Genomic DNA, 20,154 nt, shown 5'->3' with positions numbered 1-20,154 from the left:
AGTATGGATATAAGGAACTTCTGGTCCTTATTTAATAGTCTCTAGACTGAGACTCTTATGACTTTTATTACAATTAAGTTGAGGCACTGCGGCACTTTAAAATTACTGTACTCATCAAGGAACTTTATGTCCTGATCTTGAGGATCAAGGGACTTCATGCCCGATCTTTTTGTACGATGGAACTTCGGGTCCAATCATTTTATATGATGAAGATCAAGAAACTGCAGGTTCTGATCTGATCAAGGAACTTTAGGTCCTGTAGATACTCATCGTAACAAAAGATAAGTACAATACGTAAATTAAAGCAATAGGCGGTAATTCCAGCCATAATGCATAAATTGCATTTAAGTAAATAAAGTTTGTGATAAGGGCTTTAATTCAACACCATTCACATAAATTAAAACTTAAAGTAGTAGTCGGTAAAACCGTTCCTGATAAATAAATTGCTTTAAAGTAAATAAAACTTGTGAAAGTGTTTTAAGTTAACACTATTCACATAAATAAAAAGTATTAAAACCTTTTATTTTGCCACTTCTTTTTGTCCTTTTTATTTGTTAATTAAATTTTTTTTTTCTGTCGGCACCAAGTTTCAAAACATTTTCTCACATGTTGTACAATTCCTTTGCCTTTTACCTTTTTTATTTTTTATTTTTTTTCATGCTCATCAGTTCTTTTCCCTTATCACTTGATGATGCACCATCTCCTTTTTTTTATTTTTTTATTATTATTGTCCTTGTGGTGCCATACATATTTCATAAACTTTTAGTGCATGTCAGTATTATACACCAAAAATTCCACTTTACCAATCCTTTTCACACGGTGCCTGAAAACATCATTCCATAATCTCTCCTTCCTTTTTCTTCGTTCTCTGTCTTTACCAGTCTCAAACCCAAGACCATCTGGGTTGTTGTGGAGGTCACACATAACCAATTCAATCCAATAAGGCTACTAGAGACTGGTGTTGTTCTTGCATGACCTAGAGAACATGGCATCGCAAAGCAAGAACTTCCCTATAGGGACATAGATGATAGCGGAGTTGATGGAGGTACAAGAGAGGGAGGCCTGTGTAGAGTTAGTCCTACCATCACCATCTCAGACAACCGAGTATTCATAGGAGTTCTCGAGATTCGTCGAAAATGACGCGATCTAGGTTTCCAAGTCTGATGAGATTCTTCTGGATCTCTGGAAACCAGTTGTCAGGTACAAGTTTTCTTATCTCGTGATGACTACAGGTCGTTGTAAATTTCAATTCTCACCGAAATTTGGTGGGGTGCTTCTTGCGCGGTGGGAGAGACGAAAAATGGACATACCTTTGCTTGTTTTGTTGTACCTTTGTTTGTCCGAATTTATGGTGTTATGCTTTCCACTGACATGAGAGCTTCTCGTGTTGATAATGTGTTGTAAAATCAATGGTGTGTGCAGTGGAATAAAAGAAACAAGACACAAAATTTACGAGGTTCCTCTACAGTCAGTGTGACTGGAGTATGTCCTCGGGCAGTATTGGTGCTTTCATTATATAAAATAATAGGAGTGCAAAAATAACTCTCTCTATTATCTCCTCTCCTCTTCCTTTCTTTTCTCTCTTCTTCATCTCTCATTCATTTTATAAGCAAAGAGAACACTATTCACTTTTCAAATTTTTCACAAATAAATAGTGAAAATACTGTGCATAAATAGTAACAAATTATTTATGTGGGCCATCCACATTATTCACAACAATAAGGTTGTTTATGAAATGAAAAGCAAAGCCCAATCTTGATCAAGAAAAGAAGCAAAGTCCAATAATAATTAAAATATGTGGGTTGAGTCAATGTTATAAAACTAACATAAAAAACCCTAAAAATTTTACAAATATGCTCATATTTTATAATATATATAAAATCCACCTGGGCACCTGCCTAGACCCCGCCTAGGCGCTAGGCCCCTGCTCGCCGTCCGACTAGCGTCTAACGTTTTTTAGAACCTTGCTTATGAGATGGTGTGGTCATGCTATATTATCAGTTAACAAGATGTTTGAAAGTCTATGTCTACTAAAAGGCATGGAAGGGGAAAGGGTGAGATAAGCCTTACAACTAGGGTTTCACTTTCATAAGCATAAAGTTTTGATGTGAGTTGTGGACCTTTGGATTGATAGGTAATGCTATTTGAGAGTGATAGGAGGGTGATTTCCTTAAGTGGGGTTGTAACTTGCAACTTTGAAGTTCTTTTGTCTACGCACCATTATTTTCCTTTGAAAGTTATGTTTTTGGCAATTGAAATGACCCCAATATTATTAGCTCCCAACACTCTTAAAAAGGTAAATGATTTACGTACACTCATATTGTCATTGTGCACAATTAAGAGGCCAAACATAAACAAAGGCGTTCAAAGAAAGAAAATGAATGCGGAAATTCCCCTTCGTTAAAAATGACTTGTTTTAAACAATGTTATAAAATGATTCATTTTGGAGTCACAATGATCAAGATAATCTATTTCTCTTTTCTCCTGATCTTGGATATTAGAGCGAATTTTGCTATTAGCTACTTGAGTTATAAGCCATTTGCTAATGTAACTCAATTTAAACTAAAAAACAAAGATTGTAAAGATAATTAAGCGGTAAATATGATATCGTTTAGTCATTCAACAATTATCTAATGAATAGATGAACCATATTTTTCCCTTAAACATTGAATTACAAAATTTATCTTTTAGGGATGACCTAGAAAAGTAGATAATTTTGACATATTTACAAGATGACAAAGAGCCAAGAAAATAAAATAAATTGTAACTTATAGCTTCCAAGCTCCTTTACCCGCAATTATTTTCCTTTGAATATGTTTTTGGCAATTGAAATGACCCCAATACGATCAAGTCCCAATGTCCCACATTGAAAGATGACTCTTTTAAAATTCAATTAAATGATTCCTTTGGAGTTGAAAGGACTTCGATACAAGTAGTGACCAAGGAGAATAAATTAAACAAAGAACTACGGATGTAAGCGCAAAATGCACTTAATCACTGGAACTATAAGTTCCTTGACACGATAACCCAATTTAAGCTAAAGATAATCGCGGAAGACCAAGATAATTAAGGTAGTGACAACAGCTGCGAAATCAAGATAGTCGCAACAAATGTAGAGCCGAGATAGTTGTAATCTCAGATATTTATGTAGACATGCTAACAGTTGTAGATTTACAACTAGAAAATCAGCAGCACCAGGTTTCTAACACTGATGTGAGTGTGTACTCTTGCGGATGAGTTCACTTTTTGATTGAAAAAAGTACAAAAAAGTCTGTCCTATGTGGAATGACATCAAATCAACCAAGAAAACTTTCAACTAAGGTGAGGTTCGGTAATAAGACCGAAATTTGTTCTAGTTTTAATTTCAAGATGAACGAGGAGTGCTCAACTGAAATTTCAAAACATTCTAATGCAGCAAAATTCTTCAAACGATTAGAAAATACTGAATTAGATTGCAAGTGCACGTACCTAATAGATTAACGATCAAGGCTAATATCCAATAGACAAAAGTACACTGAGTAATTATCAAGTACTGATGAAAACTCATAAAACTCCGATGCGAGATAAAGAGAGTTACCCTTCCTTAATTTGAGGTTGTTGATCACAAAATGGCTGAACGGAGAGTAACAACGGCAAAATATGAAAGGCAAATAGAAGAGTAGCTTACGCCTAGCAGAGTCCATTAAACTGTGGACAAATCCAAGCTGCGCGCGGGTTGCCTTTCTGCCAAGAAGTCAGAGAGTAAAATGGTGTAATGGTTTCGTTCTCTAAATTGTAGACAGCCATATCAAATGGCCTGCGCTCAGGATGTTGAAAATGCAGAAGATCACATGTGTAATATATGGAATTAGGCTGGCACCCAGCAAAGTTTGAAGCCAAGAAAGACATCGAATGATTGTCACCAACAAACAAAGCCTCATCTCCAATGCTTTTGACCTCAACCTGCTCCACTATGGATCTGTCTTTCTTATCAAACACCACCTTGTAAACCTGGAAGCTATCAGTCAAAGTTCCATCACAACCTTCCTTTCGTTTCACAGTTCTTCGAACATGCCACAAGTCTCCCTCGGTTGATTCCACAAGATATGCCTTACGTGCAGACCTTTCAAACACTGAGCCTGTAAGCCGTGTGGCTTTTGGAACCCGTGGATGCTTAATTTTGCTCTTGATATCGAATAACACAATTTTTCCCCGAGTTCCAACTGTATATACCTGGCCCTTATAAAATACAGCATCAGAAATACACGTTATTTCCTTAAATTTGCAACAGGACCAATATGTCTGTCCTGCTTTATGGAAACACAACCTCAAATTCGTTTGGTAAAATAGAACAACCCAATAATCCTTCGGTTTCAAATATGGATCGGCAGACAAGATAACCTTTGGAAGGTAATTCATATACCGATCTTCAGTCATGTAGTTATCTTCTTGATCAGGGTTTAAGTCATAATAATCAATGCCAGAAAGATTAATGGGCGCCACATATTTTCTGAAAGGGTCCATGAGAGTTACGTAAAGGTAATCTAGTCCTTGATCTACCACAGCCAACCAACCATGGCTAGAGCCACAATACTTTTGACCATCACAAACCGATAGCTGAATATTGTTGAAGATGTGTCCTTCATAAACACTGTACACAATGCATTGGTTGGTCTCGCTATTATCCTCTTCTTGAGAAGATTTGGTAGGGATCATGAGCATGGGAAGTACCTTACGCCAGCGTCCCGTTGTTTGATTATACTCTTTCGAAACAAGACACCAGCCCTTGCAAACGGCAGCAAAACGAACATGGTCAATGGGTTCCACCAGCTTATCCAGAACATCAAAGCTTACTGGAAGACTTGCCCATTTCGATGGACAGCCACTGCCATTGATGATGCTAACAGCCTTGTCAGTATGACAAGGCTTCTTGTAAGCCCTAAATCAGTACATGACAATACAAGTAAGAAGCAACCAACAAGAACAAGGGAAGAAGAAGGAAAGAAAAGGCCTGCTATATGAGTGTGTGCGCGCATATGTGAGGAACTCTCGATCCTCCATACACATACATGTACTTTATTTTTATTTTTTTGTTTTGTGTAAACATCCATATAAAAACTCAAAAGCCAGAAATCAATCTGGAGCATTCTTGCACTCAGCAGGTTATTCACAACAAGAGGAAGATTAATAATAATAATATAAAATCACATCAAGCAATCAATAAAGCTGAAGAAGAGAGAGAAAGCAACATTACCCATTGTCTTCGTTCATGTTTTGGTTGGATGACAGTTACGAATCAGAGAGAATTTACCGATGAGAGGGATTATAGAGTGAGTGAGGGAAGTAAAGTGAGAGCCTATTGGAGGGAAATGAAATTAGGGTTTATCATTAGGGCAAACACATATTTGGGGTTTGCGTTGTGGACTTCAACAGTTGTGGGCCAAATTGATTGGCCCTCATACAATATATGCGAGTTCTTTATCTGTATTAGAGGTTGAAAAAAATCGTATATAGACTTGAAAAAAAAGTATTGTGCATGACGGTAACATTTGTTTAATGTCGTACATTTTGAACAAAAGATACATTGTTGGTGATCACTAAAATCAAGGGATTATATTCCTCTCCTTAGTATCTTTCCACTTTCTTCCTTTAGGAATAAACACTTAACTTTGAATCTCGAACTGGTTTTTTCTCCAACCATTACTTACGACTTTGAACAAACTACGTTGATGAACATATTTTATGTGCCTCTCTAAAGTAAGTGAACAAGTGACTTCTCGCGGCACGGTTCAATTCAAGCCAAAGGACATACTTGATTGCTCCTTGGTTGCTTTAGGGTTGAAAACATGACTGATAGCAAAATGTAACGCAACATGTTTTTTGACTCAATAAGCTTGACGAGCTATGATTTTGATACAATGATATCCTACACAAAGGCGCGTGAGAATTTATGTTGAGAGACTCTATGAATCAACTAAAAAAAAATACCACTAAATCTTAGTGTTGTGACAAAATACCACGAACAAAGAAGGCCCATATCCTAAAGACAAATTTATCCTCGAACCGTCGCAGCAAAAGCCCAAATTCGCACACAAAAACCTCTTTGTAAAACTCCGCAAATATCAAGGTCATTTCCGAGAGTTTACAATATCCATCCCCGCAAAACCCTAGCATATAATTCACAGAATTTCCCACACTCCGTCTGTCGCCTCTGTTGGAAACCCTAGCTTTTCACTCTCTGTCCTTCGCCACCATCAGCTACAATGCCGCCAAAGTTCGATCCCTCACAGGTCGTCGACGTCTACGTCCGAGTCACCGGCGGTGAGGTAGGAGCCGCCAGTTCTCTCGCCCCGAAGATCGGCCCTCTCGGTCTCTCCCCAAAGAAGATCGGAGAAGACATCGCCAAGGAGACCGCCAAGGACTGGAAGGGCCTCCGCGTCACCGTCAAGCTCACCGTCCAGAACAGGCAGGCCAAGGTTTCGGTTGTGCCGTCTGCGGCGGCGCTTGTCATCAAGGCCTTGAAGGAGCCCGAGCGCGATCGCAAGAAAACCAAGAACATCAAGCACAGCGGCAACATCTCACTGGATGACGTCATTGAGATCGCCAAGGTCATGAGGAACAGATCCATGGCCAAGGAGCTCGCCGGCACGGTGAAGGAGATTCTAGGCACCTGCGTCTCAGTGGGCTGCACGGTCGACGGCAAGGACCCCAAGGATTTGCAACAGGAGATCGCCGATGGCGATGTGGAAATCCCTCTCGATTGAGCTGCTGCTGCAGTGAGGCTCTTTCTTTTTCTTTAGCTGAATTAAAATTTTGTTTTGAAGTGTATGTCATTTCGGATAATTTGGGGATTAATTTTGAGTACATTGGTCAGATCGTTAATCACTCGTTTGGTAATTTAGATGAGTTGCAAGATTTTGGATCTCATTTTTAGCATGTTGGGTATGTTGATTATGATGTTGTTAGGATTCGGAAGTACATTGGCTTTTGTGTTTTGGTAGTTATAATGCTTTGATTTATTCGCTTTTATTTTGGATTTCCATATGAATGTTCATCTGTTGAATGCAAATTATGTTACTTTTGGTAAATGTTTATCGGCTTAAGAAATCATATGTGGGTTTTATTTGGATTAAATCATATTTTAAGAGTTTGCTGCTGCAAAAGCAGATGTAAGTGAGATGAAACATGAAACTGGGTTTGGCAGTTGAGAGTTGAGCTGAGAAAATGGGCTAGTGTTTCACTATATCATCCTTTTGTGTTCAATCTGTTATTGAATTTTCATAACCTTGGTCGGAGTATATGAAAGCTTTTGTAGGTCGAGGAAATGAACCTTCACTTTTTTTAATCGAAGATTTAGAATCTGGTATATTTTCTAGTTACTGATCCTTCCTCTATAGTCGTAGTTAAGTCTTACTTTGTGTTGTTCTTTGTCAACTGTGCTTTCACATGTTTTGTTTGAACCTCTCATTGAGATTTTTCGTACATATTTTTTAAAACCCTCTTCTCTACACCCCCAGTTGTATTTTAAACTAAAACACTGCACGATTGATTAGTTCAAGTGCAACTTGTCATTTCCCTACCTATTTTTCCATGATTTCTGTTTTTTGTTAAATATTTACTGTATATATTAAAGTTCATTTCTGAAAGCTTTGTCTTGTACAGTATTGCAAAGCACCTCTTGAAGCATTGTCTATGTCTTTGAAGTACTTATACTGTGTTGTGGTGTTCATTTCGCACCTAGAATCCTTGTTACCTTTGTCGGTTTTAAGTTCAAATTTAGTTTAGACTGTCCCACTTACGATGTGATAACCTTAATTTGATGTTGTTTTTTTATTTTATTTTATTTTTTCATCTGGTAGCATGTTTGGAGTGCTGTTGAGAGAATACACAAGACAATGGGTCTCCTAAATTGTCGGCTGCTCGTTCAACATGAGTCTCCTAAATCTACAATGTCAAAATGTATATTATTAGTAAAATTGATTCAAGGGGAAGACATGTTTAATGGTGTAGGTATGCAATGCAGCTTCACATACATTCTGTTTTTTTTTTTGTTTTTGCAGTTTCTTGAACTCGTTCAAGGTCATTGTAAGTTGCAACCCTGGTAAAGATAGAGTTATTTCGATGTTTTATAATGTCATTTTCAAGGAGGGCAACCTCCATATTTGTATTGATTCAAACCATAAAGATATGAATGATCCCTTCTCGCTCTCTTGAGTTATGTCCGGCACCTGGTCTACCATATGGAGCTGGAGGAGTTTTACTAATAAAGCAAAAAGTAATGCAGAGAGATGTTAAGGTTAAATCCCATATAAATAATTAGCAGATATGTATAAGTTTTCACTTGGTTTTGCTCTTGCTTTGATATCTTTAAATATATAGATTGAATTGAAAACTCATGAAAAAACTGGAGGTTTTGTGGGATCTTACGAGTCAGATACCAATATGGAGGTTCCCCTCCTTGAAATGGCCTTGGAAAACTTGGAAATGCCTATCTTTACAAGGGTTGCAAGTTACAACGAGCTCAAGAAACTGCAAAAACAAAAGAGCTGAATGTATCTTGCACCAGTAAAACATATCTTCCCTTTGAACAATTTTGCTAATAAGATGCATTTTGCGACTGTAGATTTGGGAGACTCAAGTTGAACGAGCAGTCGGCAACAGAAAAAAAGACTAAAGGTGCTTTGTCTAGCTATGTATCCAAGTTGATTAGATTAGACTTTCATTGGCAATGTGGTTTCTCCTTTTAGTTCTAGTTATGCATCCAAGTTGATAAGACTTCCACAGACAATGGTTGGATTATTCATGTTTTTGGTATGGTAATTCTTCAAATGTGCACTTTGCACTAGAATCTCGTTTTTGTTTTTTTGGGTGGGATTCGGAGTATTGGATAATGAAACAATACTTGTTTGCATGGATACGTATGTGTCCGATACGTAAAATCAAGCCTTACCTCTGAAAATCATATGTTGATTTTATTGAGTGGACCTTTCTCAAATTTCAAGTAAAATGAAAATCAACGAACAAAAATAAACAAGGTTGTTTATAAGGAGCGGAAAACGTGCTTTGAAGTCATTTCCCAACCTAAAACATACCTTCTCATATAGAAAAGTTCGCTTATTTTGGTCGAACCTTCTAGATAAGGCAGTCAAAACGAAATTCTACTAATTCATGATTAGGAATCAATTTGGCCGAAGGCGATTTTATGTCCCTACCCGAATAATAGGAAGAAAAAAAGGATTGTAGATTCTCATTTAGAATTCTGCTGCTAAAGTTGGGCTTTTGGTTTAATTAAGAGCATGGCCATTTTACCAAAACACAAACGTATATAAACCCCCAAACCCGCTCAAATCTAAATCCACTCAAAAACCCCAATTCTCAAATCTCTTGAAATCCCTTCCCAGCCTCCTCTCTCTTTCTCAACCTTAAAAACCAAAAGGAGAAAGAGAGGCATCCGTTTAGCTAAAATCTTCCCCACACCACAAAAACATACAAACTTCGACATCAAAACCTACGATTTCGCTTCATATTTGCTTAGAAGCTATGATGATGTTATGTTACAAGGTCGCAATGCCGAAGGAGCTCGTGCATACGAGGAAGCCTTGGATTGAGGTTGCACCGTCCCTTCTTGATTTACCATGGAAGGGTTCTAGCTCTCCGAAATTGGAGACGATCGAGGAGCGAGTGGAAGAGTATAATGACGACGACGACGATTAGTGTTCTTGGTCTTGGTTGGAGAAAGACTTGAATTTGTGCTGGAGAATGAAAATAGCGTCCTCGTTTAGGAATTGAATGGGTGATGACAATTATCAGAGATGATAATGGCTTACATTTGTGAGTCACTCGTTGATAATGTATTTGTTATGTACATTTCTGAGTATATTTTTATCGTTGTGCGTAAAGTGTAATCCAACTATTTTATAGTTTATTGAGTTTCCTTTTATTTAATCAATCCTAAGGCAAGAAACAATACAAAAGAAGAAAATGAGAGTACAAAAATCTCACTTTATATTTCGGATTTTAGAACTTATGGACCATTTGATAACCATTTCATTTTTTATTTTGATAACTTGGTTGATAACTAACTTTATGAAATTATTTTAGGGATTTCTAGAGATTCTATGTAAAATTTGAGGGATTTCTAGAGATTCTATGTAAAATTTTGAGTGAATTCTCTCAAATTCCCAAGGAGAGAGGTGATATTTGAGAATGCTTAAAATACACCATGAAATCTCTCCAATTCCCCAACTTTTTAAAACCCTTTAAAATATTTCTAATTGAATCTAGACTTTCAGAGAATTATATGTCTCAAAATCTCAATTGAATACACTCCCATAATTTTTAGATCCCAAAAACTAAAAAATTATTTTAAAATGTAGCCAAATTTTGAAGATCACAAAATTAGCTTTTAGATTTCGGTTTTAGTTATTTAAATGAAAACTGAAAACTTGAAATAATTATCAGACAAGTTCTCAATTTGAGAAATAAAATAAAAATAATTATCAAACAGACTCTTAAAATTACTTGCTCACATTGTAGCATTCCGATCAAGCAAGAAGGGCATGTATCTAAATCTTGGTATATGTTTGGTATACTATTCACCATGTGGCCTATGTGCCTCGTATTCTACATTCTCTTTTTTTACGTCACCATTATAGTAAGAGTTGTTTTCCAATGTGTAATGTTAGTTTTAATTTGTACCTTCCACATTTTTAGTAGCATTCTGGACCTTTCGTTTTTGTACATGTACGATCCATATCGGCCCACAGGCCGAACAGAAAATTAAGAAATATATGTTTTTACATATATTTGAAATAGACCGTTAGCATTAACGGAGTTAGATGATTAATTGGTAGGGAAAAATGAAATCGGTGAGAATCGAACTTACATCAAAATGTATAATATGATCATTATTATTTTTTTTGGTCAAATGATAGTTTTTGTTATATTAGATGTTAGATTAGCTATCGACGGAGCTTGAACCCATGCTGTTTGCAAGGGCTCAACACCTTTTCACCACTGTGGTAAAAACCCACTTGCATAATATGATTGATTTATTTCACTGCGTAAGACATCATTTGCTTTTTAAAAATATTTTTTGTTTTGACAAACAAAGGCTTAAATGTTAAAATAGTTCCTGCGTTTTAGTCATTGGATCAATTTAGTTCCTATGTTTTCAATATAACCGATTTGGTCCTTGTGTTTATCTTTGTTAGTCAATTAAGGACATTTCCATCTAATTTCTATAACAAATTTTTTTATAAATTATTTTAAACATATTTATTTGATTTAGAAAAATTTAAAAATGAAATAAAATTAAAAATTAAAAGAATTTTGATTATTCTTCTCCCTAACATTACCCTCTCTCTTTTCTATGTCACAACCTTAATCATTTTTACAGATTGGAAGCTTTATCTCTTATATGTGTTATTTATCATTGATTTATATTTTTTTGTAAAGAGAAAGGGTAATATATCTCATATAATTTTTCTTATGAATTTTTTAAATGAGATTGAATTAAATGTCCTTAATTGGCTAACAGTGACAAACACGAGAACTAAATTAGCCAAACCAAAAATACAGGGACTAACTTGGCCAACACAGGAACCATTTTGACATTTAAGCCACAAACAAATGTAGGAGAGAAAGGAATTGAATTTAAAATTTTGGACTACAACGTAAATGCATTAACCACTTAATATGCAAAATATGACAAACCTGTCCCTAATTTTATGATTTTATAAATTTTAAAAGCGTGAATTAACGAAAATGCCCTAGATGCGAGATTATTGACTTTCGTTGACCGTTAGTTCGTGATGTGTACGAGCCAATATTTTACCGTATTCTTGAAGTATTCTACGATACGAACGCATGTGCACAAGCGGAAATGAAATTGGAGCTACGATGAAGATTTTACAGAACTATGAAACGTGAAGGGTGATTTAGTAATTTCATATTTAGGGATATTTTGTGTTGTTTTGTGAGCCATGTGGGGCCCACACCCCACTCCTGCCCTGTCCCGTGTCCTCTCCCTCCAACAATCACGGTTCCTTTCTCTTTCAAACTCTCTCATTTTTTTTTTAAACTCTTAGAGCAGTTCCACCCATAACACAAATGCGCCAGCACCCAGTGCATTTATCCACTTAGTGAATAGTGATAGACCCCAATGAATAGTAATATACCAAATGCATCTCCACACCTAACAAAAAATAGCCTAGTCTATTTTATTAAAATATTATTATTATTTATTATAAAATAATAAAAAGTAATAATTTTATTTTTAATTTCTGACTTTATAAAAAATAAAATAATAATATTATTATTAAAATATTTTTATTTTCTCATTCCCACTGCCCCTGCACTTCCCTTCCCATTCATGCATTTCCTTTCCAATCCCATCGCTGCTGTATCTCCACACCAAATGCCACGCCAAATCCACACCACTTCCCTTCTCATCTTCTACACCTCTTCCTCATCCCTACCACCGTCCACCCCTGCGCTTCCCTTCCATTCCTTTCTTAACTTCACCGACTCTTTCCTTTATTGACACACCACTTCATTCTTCTGCCATGCACGCATTCTCAACTACCACGGCCTCCACCCTCTTCCTCCAACTCTAAAAGAGAAATGAAACCCCAAACTCATCGCCTATCCACCTGTCACCATCACCCTACTAAACCCATCACCGGATTCTTCGCCCCATGCCTAAACAAACGCCTCGCCGACCTCGACTACGCCGCCGCCGCCGATCACCATGAACCCCCGGCCCAAAACCTTTATTCTGGAGAAGCAAGTCAGGTTCCGGAATGAGACAGGAATTGTCGTCGGGCAACGCCCTTGACCCAACCTGGTGTGGAAAAAAAAAAAAGGGTGGCTGATGTCACGCTGGCGTCAGATGGGTCGATCTCAAGGTCTGTTAATTTTGGGTTGGCCTGGAGACCAGCTTGGGTTGGGTGCCAGCCAATTTGCTGGGTTGGAAAGGCTTCCTTAGGTGCCGGGCCATTTTTTTGGCTGGGTGCTAGCCTATCCCACGCCCGGTGGAACTACTCTTAGACCATACTCTTGTTGACACCTCACTCCCTCTTACTAAGTTTATTATTTTAAAACTCTCTATCTCCATCATTATCATTTTCTACTTTGAAAACAGAGAGAACAAGAAGGTCATGAACGAACCATGTCATTCCTCCCCTTACTCGTGTGTCTCCTCTCATTGTCTCAGCCTTCCATTTTTTTTCCAACTCTCTTGAACCTCTTTCTCTCTAAAACTCTTTCATCTCAAACTCTCTCTGCACTCTTCGTGAACAGTAACACCGAACCACTACCACACGACCACTCTGGTGAGTTAGACCATCGGACCACCACTGCGCCTTGTCTTTCCTCATCTTTGTTAAGCTCAGACCATGAACATCAAACCTAGATATGGAGCTTGCATTGCATAGTCGCCATTGCCACTATTCATCATCTTATTCGACGAGTTCTCGTTGATTTTGACCAAGGTAAGCATCAGGAACACTCTTTTTCCCTTCCTTTTCAATGTTTGTGGAAGATCTTAGGGTTTTGTACTTATTTTGGTAGGAGTTGGAAATTGTAGGGATGAAGGGGAGACTTCCCCAGATTTCTGGAAAAAAAAAAAATAGAACCGTGACCATTTGGCCACTTTTAGATCATTTTTCCAACCAACACTGATGATAACTTGGCCCCACTTTGGTATGGCTTTGTTCTCCACATTTCTAGCTTCAAATCGGTTTTTGTATCATTGATTTTGGTGGTGAATTGAGCTAGATATTAGCTCTGAAAGTTGGCCCAGAAATTAGGCCGAACCTATGCTTCGCGAAGACGGCGAGTACGTTTGTACTCACAGGCACGTGGGCTCGTGTGGACATGTGAGGATTGTCGGCGCGTATGGCGATTGACTGCCAGTGCAGCAGCGCGTGGAGGAACCCGAGATCTCTCATTAGGTTTCTCGACATGCTGAATTCGAATCCAGCCTCCGTTTTTCGAAATTTGACTGTTTTAAAATAGTTTCTTTATTAGTTGTACTTTGTACGAAAACACGTTTATATGTTACGTATTTACATAAATGGTTTCGTTTCTAGGCGAAATGCATCGCAAGGACTCTCGATGTTACTAGGCGGGTTCAACTCGACGACATGATCTGTGAGTGGGTATTTTCTTTTATATAGTATATATATAATTGTTAGTTTCCATTTATACATTTCATAAAAAGTTTTCCACAATACGCCTAGATTAGTGTGACGTCTATAAGATTTAGCGAATTGATAAAAATTATGATGTTATGCTACATCCTACGGGATGCACATGTATGCGTATTATTATTAATGCCTTAATTATATTTATGGCCGTGAATAATATTATGTTAACTAGAATTATCGAATCACTGTGACATGACTATATTTATGTTATCTGCTCATTGCTCGGGTTAGGGCCAGTCTTTTATGTATATGTGCACATCCCACCATACGCTCACTTTGGATCCATTGTATGTGCCAGTCTTGTCCTAGATTGCTATAGGCAATTAGGACTCGTATGTGCTGTGCATAGCGCCAATCTTCATGTGATTATAGTACTAGAGCGTATATCATTGTTACACCCAGTTTTGTTTATGTCAAAATATCTCTTCATGAACTCATGTGTCAGCATGTGTCGATGAGCACTCGATATGATATGTTTGCTTATGCAAGATTATGTGATTACGGACGTCATGCGCTTATTTGTGAAATATTGTGCCGTATTGAATTCTTAAGATATTGCAGGCTAGGTAAGTATTTTCTTACTATATGTAGTTGTTTAGGCCTAAAATAATATTATTGGGCCGAGTGTGGGTTTATGTTCGGCCCAAAGTTTTTCAATACTACGGGCTGCCTGGCGCCACCGGGTCATTCAGCAAGGATGGTCGAATCCTATCTCAAGAAGGAGTAGTTCGGGTAAGTGAAAGGGTCGAAGAAGTCCTGATACGATAAGGGGTCTTAGTGCAATTTGGATTATCTCCAGCAATGAATATGGCCTAAAAAGGGGGTGAGTTCAAAGTCCTAATAAGAGTAGGATTGGTCGAAGTGGAGTTGGAACAGAACAAGAACTCTCAATCCAGGTATGATTTTGACTCGATCCTAATAAGGATTTGGTGCTATAAATACAAGACATAATGCAACAATCAAGACATCCAATTCAACACATAATTGCCCTGCGCAACGCCCTCAAACAACTTGAGATTTTTCATTTTCTTTTTCCGCCCACACATCTTCAGTTTGGACAAACAACACTGTGAAGGCAACCGACGAACATCTTCAGTTTGGATAAACAGCACTGTCACCGTAGAATCAGCCGACCATGGGGCACCTTCAGTTTGGATAAACAACATTGTGTTGAGGCTGACTGGTTAACTATCCAAGTCTCGGTCGAGAAGGGTTTCCGAATCCTTATTGACATAGGTCATTTTATTAGCCTTTTCGGCAAAGTAAAGTGTTACGAGTTATGACATTCGGCACATTGAATGCCGAGTGATTTTATGATTGGATACTCACAAGTAAGTTTCTGAGTTTGGCATTCTGATGGCCGAACCATATTCACCATCAAGACATATATCACCTTTAAGTACTTGTGTCTATATAGTCTGGTGTCGATTCGACGTGCTTATACTCTCACGAATGTAATCACTGTGAACAAATCCGGCGCCGACAATTCATGAACTTCGCAAAATTAGCAGCCTTGTCTTTAGGCTCGAGAATCCAAAGGCCGAGACTTGTTCCTTCCTCAGCCATAGTCGCAAGATCAAGAAGTCAGTAATGCGCTTAACGCAACATGAACAAATTTTACTCCTCGGCCAAGCCCGGTCGACGAGTTAGCACACCCTACATCAATCGAAGGATGTAGTTAGGTTATTAGTTATTCGACCTGCGCTCCACGTAGGCTTTGTAATTTTTAGGGTTAACATTTTGGCACATCCGGTGGGACGTTGTGTTAAACCTTCAGAGTTCATGACCATTGAGACACGGTCCGTAAAGAAGAAAACAATCATGGGAAAGACAACAACTGACTTACCAGTACAAGGCCCTGGACAAGATTCGTTTCAGGCACAAAATCCCTTCATTGTTGTGCTACCCGAGGCTACAAGTGCAACACGCCGAGAAAAGGAAATTTGTCTTGGCAGATAGCCTCGCAAACCAGAAATTCCCAACCAAACGGCAGGCATTTTCGTCGAAGGAATAATGGAAAATTGCGGTGAAGATGGTGGGGAAGGTTTTGATCAGCCAACTAGGTCGTTTCTTTGAAGATGACTTGATGAACAATCTCGGCAGGTCGAGCACTCGATTGGCTAGAAAATGAATGATTTACTTGACGCAATACGAAGCAATAGTGATACACAGACCAGGATGCTTGAACTATTGGTCAGTAAAGCCTTCGAAGATGGCCACATTAGCCAACCTCGACAGCTTCCCTTTAAGAATGTTTCATTACAAGTCGAGAAAGGATCCGCTCGGCTTCAACCAATTGACTTGGAAAAAAAGAAGCGGATCAAGCAGTAGATTTAATGAGCATGACCAGAAAGTAGAAGCAATATCCGTTAATATGACCGAGGTCCAAAGAATGATCAACTCGGCCTTAAAAAAAAGGCTGAAGTTCCCAAAGTTCATCCATCCGTACCCGGCTTATGTGGAAAAGTTCGAATACCCTAAAGGCTTCAAGATTCCCGACTTCAGTCTTTTCGCTGGAGAATCGTCCTTATCTTCGTTAGAACATGTCGCTAGGTTCACTGCACAATGTGGAGACGTTAATAACGACTTTCATAAGGCTATTTAACTTTTCACTAACAGGTTCAGCCTTTGCATGGTACATCAACCTCCCACCGAACTCCGTCCAGAGCTGGGAGGAATTGGTCGAGAAATTCCATGAACAATTCTATCGACCAGGGATGGAAATGTCTGTTTCATTGTTGGCTAGGATGGCTCAAGCTTCAGACGAATCGCCAATGAAATACTTAACAAGGTTCAAGTTGGCCAGGAATTGGTGCCGAGTACCTCTCTGTGAAGTTGAATTCATCAGAATTGCTCTAAACGGCCTGGACGTGGAATACAAAAAGAAATTCCTGGGGGCAAATATTCGAGATATGTACGAACTTGCTTATCACGTTGAGCATTATGATTATTTGCTCTGAGAGGAAAAAATATCAAAATCTTCATCCCGGGGAACGATATACAAGAATCCCACGATCAGCTACGCATTGGCCGAAAGCGAGGATCCCCAATACGCCAGTGTGGATGCGGCTGAAATAGTGATAGATAAACCATACGTTTGCAAGGCATTAGCTCAAATCAGTCCCAAAGATGCCAAAACCGCTCGGTTTCTGAAGAGATAATTAAAACATCAAAAGTTTACACTTTTGATATCACCAAGGCCGACGTAATTTTTGATTAGTTGTTGGTAGCAAAGATCTTAAAACTTCGACCCGGACATAACATTCCTAAGGCCGAAGAATTGAAAGGAAAAACATATTGCAAGTACCATAATTCAAACAAGCATGCTACCAATAATTGCGTCGTGTTCCGTGATGCGATTCAAAGTTAGAATGAGAAGGGTAAGTTAAAATTTCCTAAGAAACAGATGGCGGTTAATGTCAATCCCTTTTCCTCGACGACAGTTGGTATGGTGGAAGCTCATCTCCCTAAAAACAAAGGAAAAGGGAAGGCCGAATTCGTCACAACATGTTCGTAAGCAGGGTGGTCAGCCAAGACTCAAGATTGGTTTATTTTCAAATGCACCACCCACGGAGTCATAAGGGTCGGCCATTGTTGAACCCATGTCAGGTTCTAGTTCCGAAGAAATTGATGAATTAATGGTTATGTGCGGCCGCTGTAAAACACGAATTAAACCTAAAAAGAACAGCTCCGGCTCCAACTTCATGTCTATCGTCCAAGGCTGCAGTAAAACCTCTGAAGAAACTCGGTGCCGGCGAACGATGGCAAGTGTTTGAGAAACTCGGCCCACATGTACAAGCAAAAGACCCAACCCCAGTCAGATGACATCTTGACTTTCACGAGCCATTCTATAATGAGGATTATTACTCGTGTAACTCTAGCAGTTCGAGTTCATTGGTGGGTTGAAAAACCTTCAAGCCACTTAAGCCATGTGACTAACGTTGGTACAGTTACAATTCTTCAACTGGCATGTACACAGCATTATCCAAGTCTCAAAAACGTCGTCGCTAGCGGATAGATTGCATGGCTTGACGAAAAGAATCACAAGCTAATTCGACTACTCGATGGCAGCCAAAAGAGGCAGCAGAAAGCGACGACGATCGATCTACCGCAACCATTATGGCCGAATTACTTCAAGAGAGAAAGCCAGTTGATTGCGACTTTGAAACCACCATTGAAGAGTCCGAAAAACGCATCAAACTCCTTCTTCGGCTCGAAGAGATGAAAACTCGTCTCGAGCATTTCAGAAAAGAGGCCGAAAAAAGCTTCCCCCGTTACCACCGCAGGAACCGTTAATAAAAGTACGGCGCAATCTGCACCCTCCATTTCTTGGTGGTCATTGAAGTACATGCAAGAATTTCATAAGAAGTATTCTGCCAATGACTTGTATGGATTGCCCAATGCGTGTCAAAAAGCCCTCGACCTAGCACTAACTTGTCCTGATGCTGAATAGATTATTAAAAAAACCACTGATCTGACAATAAAAGCTAGGTTCCAGCATATATGTGAGCCCCGAGTCCTCAGCTTTGAAGTCGACTTATACACAGATATAGACACCATCGAGCTCCATTTTTCACTCGAAGACCTTCAGTACCTACGATATCATTTCGAAGTCTTCTCGGTCGTGTTTCTTTTTGGCCTTATAGATGAGGAGAATCGTGTGGCACGTTTAGATGCATACCTGGACACAAGGAATGCCCGAATCGCCTATGAAGAACGAGCCCGTAAAACATTGCAAGAACAAAATCATTCTTCGGTAATAAACAGGCTCGAGGACGAAAACCAGAATAGAGTAGGTTCAGTCAACACGCCCCAAGCGTAAACACATAATGAGGCGAAAGATAATCCGGTTGAAGACATTCCAAAGATCGATACCACACCCATTAATCTGGAAGACGACAACCAAGACCCGATGGGTCCTCTAGTCCTCGAGCATATGGAAATTAGCATGGTCCATGTCTTACCGGCTGAATTTCAACCGAGAACCCACCAGTCAAATTTTTTGGATGGGACGTAGTCGCCGAAGAAGCAACACAAGTTGATTTCATAGCTACTGAGGAAGATAGGGAAATCAGTAATGGTGACAAACTTAAGGCAGCCTTGGCCGAATTGTTTCCATGCTCTCATTCTGTTAATCTCCAACACCTAAAGTCGTTATACATCACGGCTCATATTGAAGAATACCCCATTTCCAAGGTGTTTGTCGATTGTGGAGCCACAGTCAACATCATGCCGATTTCCATCATAAAGGCATTACGTCGCTCCAATGACGAGCTTATACCGTCAGGAATAACGATGAGCACCTTCATCAGTGACAAGTCTCAAACCAAAGAAGTGCTCCCGTTAGAAGTAAGCGTTGCAGGTCGCAACCATATGACTGCATTCTTTATAATTGACTCAAAGACTGACTATAATGCATTGCTCGGCCGTGATTGGATCCATCAAACAAGTTGCATTCCTTCATCACTATACCAAGTTCTCATCTTTGGGACGACACGTCGGTAGTAGTTCATCCAGTCGATAATCAACCATTCGAGACCAACATGATTCAGGCTCGCTGTTATGACGATCACGTTGGCTACATCACCCTACATGGTTTTAACGAGGAAGGACGGCCAACTCGAATCTCAGTTCAGAAAGCCATCGAGGTAGGCACCGAAATGTACAACAAGATTCAACGAGACTCGGCTTGGTAGGTCTAATTACCAACACCGATGACTGACGCCGTCAAACAAGAAAGGCGTCGGGCTACGGTTTCATCCACCATGGAACATCTGTTGGCTCACTGGTATGCTATTTCCAAACAACCACACTCGAGCATAAACTTAATCAAATTTCTGGCAGAGGGAGATAACGGCCCAGTTTTATCGTTGGACAAAGTTCAGGCCGCACTGGCCAAACTGATGCGAAATATATAAGCACACAAATTAACACCCTATTTTGACAATTGTAGTATATGCATAAG

The 20,154-nt window shown here is 39.0% G+C and overlaps 2 protein-coding genes across 4 annotated transcripts; one reads left to right on the top strand and one right to left on the bottom strand.

The window, feature by feature from the left end:
* Positions 1-3,479: 3,479 nt before the first annotated feature.
* LOC125479510 (F-box protein At4g35733-like) lies at positions 3,480-5,363 on the bottom strand. Its single transcript, XM_048588922.1, has 2 exons — positions 5,234-5,363; positions 3,480-4,918 (listed from the first exon to the last, which is right to left on the bottom strand). Exons 1-2 carry the CDS (start codon positions 5,248-5,250, stop codon positions 3,670-3,672), a joined length of 1,266 nt encoding a protein of 421 aa, XP_048444879.1. The 5' UTR covers positions 5,251-5,363; the 3' UTR covers positions 3,480-3,669.
* Positions 5,364-6,158: 795 nt separating this feature from the next.
* Positions 6,159-8,827, top strand: LOC125479511 (60S ribosomal protein L12). 3 transcript variants are annotated; one of them, XM_048588934.1, is made up of 2 exons: positions 6,159-6,755; positions 8,603-8,827. In XM_048588934.1, exon 1 carries the CDS (start codon positions 6,243-6,245, stop codon positions 6,741-6,743), a length of 501 nt encoding a protein of 166 aa, XP_048444891.1. In that variant the 5' UTR covers positions 6,159-6,242; the 3' UTR covers positions 6,744-6,755; positions 8,603-8,827. The 3 variants fall into 3 exon arrangements, with proteins under 3 accessions (XP_048444891.1, XP_048444890.1, XP_048444889.1); XM_048588933.1 differs by lacking the exon at positions 8,603-8,827 and adding an exon at positions 8,040-8,146; XM_048588932.1 differs by lacking the exon at positions 8,603-8,827 and adding an exon at positions 7,839-8,023 and having other exon boundaries at positions 6,160-6,755.
* The last annotated feature ends 11,327 nt before the right edge of the window (positions 8,828-20,154 follow it).

Source organism: the organism of the source record quoted next, unplaced genomic scaffold (genome assembly GCF_019419815.1).
Source record: "Pyrus x bretschneideri cultivar Hongxiangsu unplaced genomic scaffold, Pyrus_bretschneideri_v1 Contig29, whole genome shotgun sequence".
NCBI classification, from domain to species: Eukaryota; Viridiplantae; Streptophyta; class Magnoliopsida; order Rosales; family Rosaceae; genus Pyrus; species Pyrus x bretschneideri.
Note: the sequence above shows the minus strand (reverse complement) of the source record. Positions and strands in the feature narration are given on the sequence as shown.

Coding starts and splice junctions, on each gene's coding strand:
- LOC125479511 (XM_048588934.1), top strand. CDS start 6,243: ATGCCGCCAAAGTTCGATCCCTCACAGGTCGTCGACGTCTACGTCCGA.